Genomic DNA, 5,296 nt, shown 5'->3' on the forward strand with positions numbered 1-5,296 from the left:
GGAGCCTGCCCAGTCCAGGCCGCCGGCCCGAGGCCACGGTTCTCCCGGCGGGAAAAGAGCAGGAGCCCGGCCGGTGTGGCTCAATGGTTAGAGCACCGGCTGCGGCCCGAAGGGTCCCCGGGCGCGTGAGGGAGGCAATACTTCATGTGTGTCTCTCTCACATCGATGTTTCTCTCTGTCTCTCCCTCTCCTTTTCACTCTCTCGAGAAATCAATGGGAAGCCCTGGCCAGTGTGGCTCAGTGGGTGGAGCGTCGGCCTGCGGACCGAAGGGTCCCGGGTTCGATTCCCGGTCAAGGGCACGTGCCCGGGTTTCAGGCTCGATCCCCAGTAGGGGGCGTGCAGGAGGCAGCCGGTCCATGATTCTCTCTCATCATGGATGTTTCTCTCTCTCCCTCTCCCTTCCTCTCTGACATCAATACAAATATATATTAAACAAAAATAAATTAAAAACCTCAATGGGGAAAAAATACCCTTGGGTGAGGATTAACCAAGAAAAAAGAAGAGAGAGAAAAAAGAAAGAAAGAAAGAAAGAAAGAAAGAAAGAAAGAAAGAAAGAAAGAACAAGCAGAGCGGGTCCCGTCCGCACAGTGGAATAGTACGCAGCCATGAAAAAGGAGGCCGGCCCTGACCCAGCCGACAACGTGGATGCGCCTTGAATACAAGATGCTCAGTGAGAAAGCCAGACACGCAAGATCCATTTACTTATTTTATTTTTTTAATTAATTAATTTTTAAAAAATTTTTATTGATGTCAGAGAGGAAGAGACATGGAGAGATAAAAACATCCATGCGGAGAGAGAATCACGGACCGGCTGCCTCCTGCACGCCCCCTACTGGGGATCGAGCCCACAACCAGGGCATGTGCCCTTGACCGGGAATCGAACCCAGGACCTCAGGTTCATAGGTCGACGCTCTAACCATCGAGCCACACCGGCTGGGCTGATTCAATTTTTGTGGAACATTCCAGAACGTGCAAATCTGTGGGCACCCCCAACCTCCAGGGCCACCCGGCCCCATGCCTGTCCCCCCAGGTACGGCCGCCCGCCCACGCTCTTACCTCCGGGAAGGCCACACCGGTGCCCGCCACCTCCCTTTTCACCTGGGGCACCGGAGGGAATAGCTTGCGTCTCAGGGAGAACCTGGGGGTGGGAGGGGGAGGAAGGAAGAGAAATTGTGAGGGACCCGCCGGCTCTGAGTCTGACCCCAGAGGCACCAGGCTCCTCCCCGATCAACCCAGCGGCCAAGTTCAGGTCGTGTGGCCTGGACGCCATCCACCCGGGAATCCCGCTTCCTGCCGAATGGGGATGGGGTTGTGGGACACGGATGGCGGGGAGCTGGACCCCACACCCTAAGGCAGTGATGGCGAACCTTTTGAGCTCCGCGTGTCAGCATTTCGAAAAACCCTAACTTAACTCTGGTGCCGTGTCACCTATAGAAATTTTTTTGATATTTGCAACCATAGTAAAACAGAGATTGATATTGTTGATATTTATTTTCTATATTTAAAAGCCATTGGACAAAGAAAAATCAACCAAAAAAAATGAGTTCGCGTGTCGCCTCTGACACGCGTGTCACAGGTTCGCCATCACTGCCCCAAGGGCAACTATGGATAGACACTTGCTTTGCTGTTGTCTCTTTGCAAAAAACAGATCTTTGGGGATAGAATGTGGCTTTAGGTCCCGGACAAGGGTGACTTGGGCCTGTTTCAACAGCCGGAGGGTTGAGGTGTCAGCTGTGCCAGGGGGTTAGACTGGGGCGGCAGCTCCGGCTCCATTTTCAAAAAAAATATATTTTAAAAAAATTGATTTCAGAGAAAAAGGGAGAGGGAGAGAGAGAGAGAAACATCCGTGATGAGAGAAAATCACGGATCGGCTGCCTCCTGCACGCCCCCTACTGGTTGGGGATGGAGCCTGCAACCCGGGCCTGTGCTCTTGACCGGGAATCGAACCCGTGACCGCCTGGTTCATAGGTCGATGCTCAACCACCGAGCCACGCCGGCCGGGCTGACCTTCAATTTTATTTATTTATATTTTTTTTTGTGAATCCTCACCTGGGCATATTTTCCCATTGATTTTTAGAGAGAGTGGAAGAGAGAGAGAGAGAGAAATATTAATGTGAGAGAAACACATTGATGCGGTTTCCTCCTGCACATGCCCCAACCAGGGCCCGGCTCGGACCTGGGAGGAGCCTGCAACCCCTGGTACCTGCGCCCGGCTCGACCTGGGAGGAGCCTGCAACCCCTGGTACCTGCCCTTGACTGGGAATCGAACCCGGGACCCTTCAGTCCGCAGGCCGGCGCTCTATCCACTGAGCCAGGGCCCAGAGCGTAATGTTTTTGAGTTTTTTGTGTGTTTGTTTTCTCGGTGAGCGGGGGTGGGGATGGGGGTCTGGGGAGGGGGGAGTTACCTCGTGCAGAGAAACATGAAGACGGTGATGACCAACGCGGCCACCCCCACCACCATCCCCAAAAGGGCACCGGGGAAGCCGCCCACATCCTGGTCTGGGAGGCCTGCAGTGGGCGGGGAGGAGGAGAGGGGGGTCAGAAGGGACCCCAGTCTGTTTCACACACATCCCTCCTCCCCCATCGAATTAGAAGACAAATATGAGGTGAGAGAGTGTGGTCAGAGGAAGAAGGGCGGAGGGGACCCCAGGGACCCCAGGAACATGGACACAGAGAATATCTCCTTATTGGGGTCCTGTATCCACCCCTCCTCACTGTCACCCCACACCCCCCCCTCATTGTCTCCATGCCCAGCTCACAAGACTGAACCCGCCCAGCACCAGCTCTTTCTTTCTCATAGGCAAAAAAAAAAAAGAATGTCTAAGTGTGAAATGTGAGGGGACAAGGCCAAAGGAGTGAGTGTGTGAGCGTGAAATGTGCAGGGACAAGGCCAAAGGAATGAGTGTGTGAGTGTGAAATGTGCAGGGACAAGGCCAAAGGAATGAGTGTGTGAGTGTGAAATGTTCAGGGACAAGGCCAAAGGAATGAATGTCTAAGTGTGAATTTAGAGGTCATGCCCCGTGTGCCCCCCAAATGGATCCCGAGGGATGGCTGGGCCAAGGCAAGCGGGGATCCCCACCCTGTGAGTTTTTTGTTGTTGTTGTTATTTTTAGTTTTTTTTTAGTTTTTTGTTGTCGTTTTTGTTGTTGTTTTTAGTTGTTTTTGTTGTTGTTTTTTGTTGTTGTTTTTAGTTGTTTTGTTGTTGTTGTTTTTTTTTGTTGTTGTTTGTTCGTTTTTGCCAGTTCTATGGGGCCAGCCTATTAGGAGGCTGTGCAAGGGATGCTGAAAACTGCATCGCCCTGTGCTTATGGGGCCGGCCTGTGTGACCACAGCGCCCCCTGCTGCCTCAGAGTAGGGGTGCATCATGGGCACCAAAAGGCGAGAGAGCAGGCAGGCTGACCTCTGGGGGTGACTTTCCCAAGATTGGGGGTGGCCAGCAGCTGGGGCCTGTACAGACAACCCCCCAATGTGGTTGAGAATAAGGTGACAAAGAGGGGCTCATGGCCCATGTCATTGAGTCCAGGAGGGACCCTCTTATGGGGTGACCCCAGAAATATGGCTGGGGGTACAGGGGGTCAGTGTAGAATACAGACAGAGGGTAGGCTAACGCCGAGTGTCGACAAGACCGACCTGGGTCCCCTATGCTGGGAGGGGTCCGTTATGGGCTCATGGACCCCCCCAAAAAACATGATGTATGAACAATCTTTTTTTTTGGTTATTCCTCATCCCAACATATTCTCCCATTGATATTTTTCAAAAATATATATTTTTATTGATTTCAGAGAGGCAGGGAGAGGGAGAGGGAGAGAGAGAAACATCCATGATGAGCGAGAATCACAGATCGTCTGCCTCCTGCACGCCCCCTACTGGGGATAGAGCCTGCAACCCAGGCGAGTGCCCTTGACCGGGAATCGAACCTGGGACCCTTCAGTCCGCAGGCCGACGCTCTATCCACTGAGCCACACCGGCCAGGGCCAGATGTTTCTCTCTCTCTCTCCCTTTCCCTTCCTCTCTGAAATCAATAAAAAATATTTTTTTTAAGAAAGAGAAAGGCACGGGGTGTCTGAAGACCGGATGGAGTGAAGGTTTGGAGCTGAGGCCATCCTGGGTCAGGGGGGCCTCCCTCCAGGGACAGGGTCCTTGTCGGACACAGAAGAGGAGACGCAGACACAGAGGAGCAGCCACGTGGAGACGGAGGGAGGCAGAGGCGGGAGTGAGGGAGGCGGCCACCAGCCCCGGGGACACCCCGATCTCAGACATCTGGTCTCCAGGATGGAGAGATGGGAGGGAGGTGGCCACCAGCCCCGGGGACACCCCGATCTCAGACATCTGGTCTCCAGGATGGAGAGATGGGAGGCAGGCGGCCACCAGCCCCGGAGACACCCTGATCTCAGACGTCTGGTCTCCAGGATGGAGAGATGGGAGGCAGGCGGCCACCAGCCCCGGGGACACCCCAATCTCAGACGTCTAGTCTCCAGGATGGAGTGATGGGAGGGAGGCAGCCTCTAGACTCACCGAAATGCAAGGTGGGGGTCCAGTCACTCCACCGCTCACTGTGCACGAACTTTACTCTCGCCCGGATGGTGTGCCCGGCTCTCATGGACGAACTGGGCAGCAGGTACACGTTCTCCTCGCTGCCTCTTAGGAACACCTTTCGGAGAATCAAGGACCTGCCGTGAGCACCATGGGGGACACGGCCCGGCCGAATGGGGGTGAGGGAGGACGCGGGAATTCATTCCCAGGTCCCAGGCGAGCAGGAGTTTGGGGGATATTGTTCCTCTCGCTACAGCTTGAACTAAACATGTTTAGAAGCCCGGCCGGTGTGGCTCAGTGGTTGAGCATCGACCTAGGAACCAGGAGGTCAGGGTTCCATTCCCCGTCAAGGGCACAGGCCCGGGTTGGGGGCTTGATCCCCAGTAGGGGGCGTGCAGGAGGCAGTGGACCATGATTCTCTCTCATTATGGGTGTTTCTCTCTCCCTTTCTTTCTCTCTGAAATCAATAAAAATCTTATATAATAAAAGCCTAATATGCTATGTGTCTGGTTGATTGGTTGGCCGTTCAACCAATCAAAGCGTAATATGCTAATGATATGCTAAGGCCGCTCAACCACTCGCTATGATATGCACTGACCACCAGGGGGCAGACAGTTGACCAGTCGACCAGTCGCTATGACGTGCACTGACCACCAGGGGCAGATTCTCCGACCGGTAGGTGAGCTTGCTGCTGGGGTCCGGCCGATCGGGACTGAGCGAGACGGGCCGGACACGCCCTGGAGCCCCCCTGTGGCCCAGATC

General features: G+C 54.4%; 1 protein-coding gene across 1 annotated transcript in view; it reads right to left on the reverse strand.

Moving 5' to 3' along the window:
• Positions 1 to 1,057: 1,057 nt before the first annotated feature.
• The window catches only part of LOC106725951 (granulocyte-macrophage colony-stimulating factor receptor subunit alpha-like), a gene marked incomplete at its 3' end in the record, with an annotated part of 12,936 nt that continues 8,697 nt past the window's right edge, over positions 1,058 to 5,296 (reverse strand). The window contains exons 7-9 of the mRNA XM_014538906.1: positions 4,517 to 4,652; positions 2,407 to 2,509; positions 1,058 to 1,139 (exon numbers count right to left, since the gene is read on the reverse strand). Of these exons, the coding sequence (XP_014394392.1) occupies positions 1,058 to 1,139; positions 2,407 to 2,509; positions 4,517 to 4,652 (321 nt within the window). The remainder of the gene's footprint in view (positions 1,140 to 2,406; positions 2,510 to 4,516; positions 4,653 to 5,296) is intronic.

The sequence above is a fragment of the Myotis brandtii genome, unplaced genomic scaffold (assembly GCF_000412655.1).
Source record: "Myotis brandtii unplaced genomic scaffold, ASM41265v1 scaffold2049, whole genome shotgun sequence".
Lineage (NCBI taxonomy): Eukaryota > Metazoa > Chordata > Mammalia > Chiroptera > Vespertilionidae > Myotis > Myotis brandtii.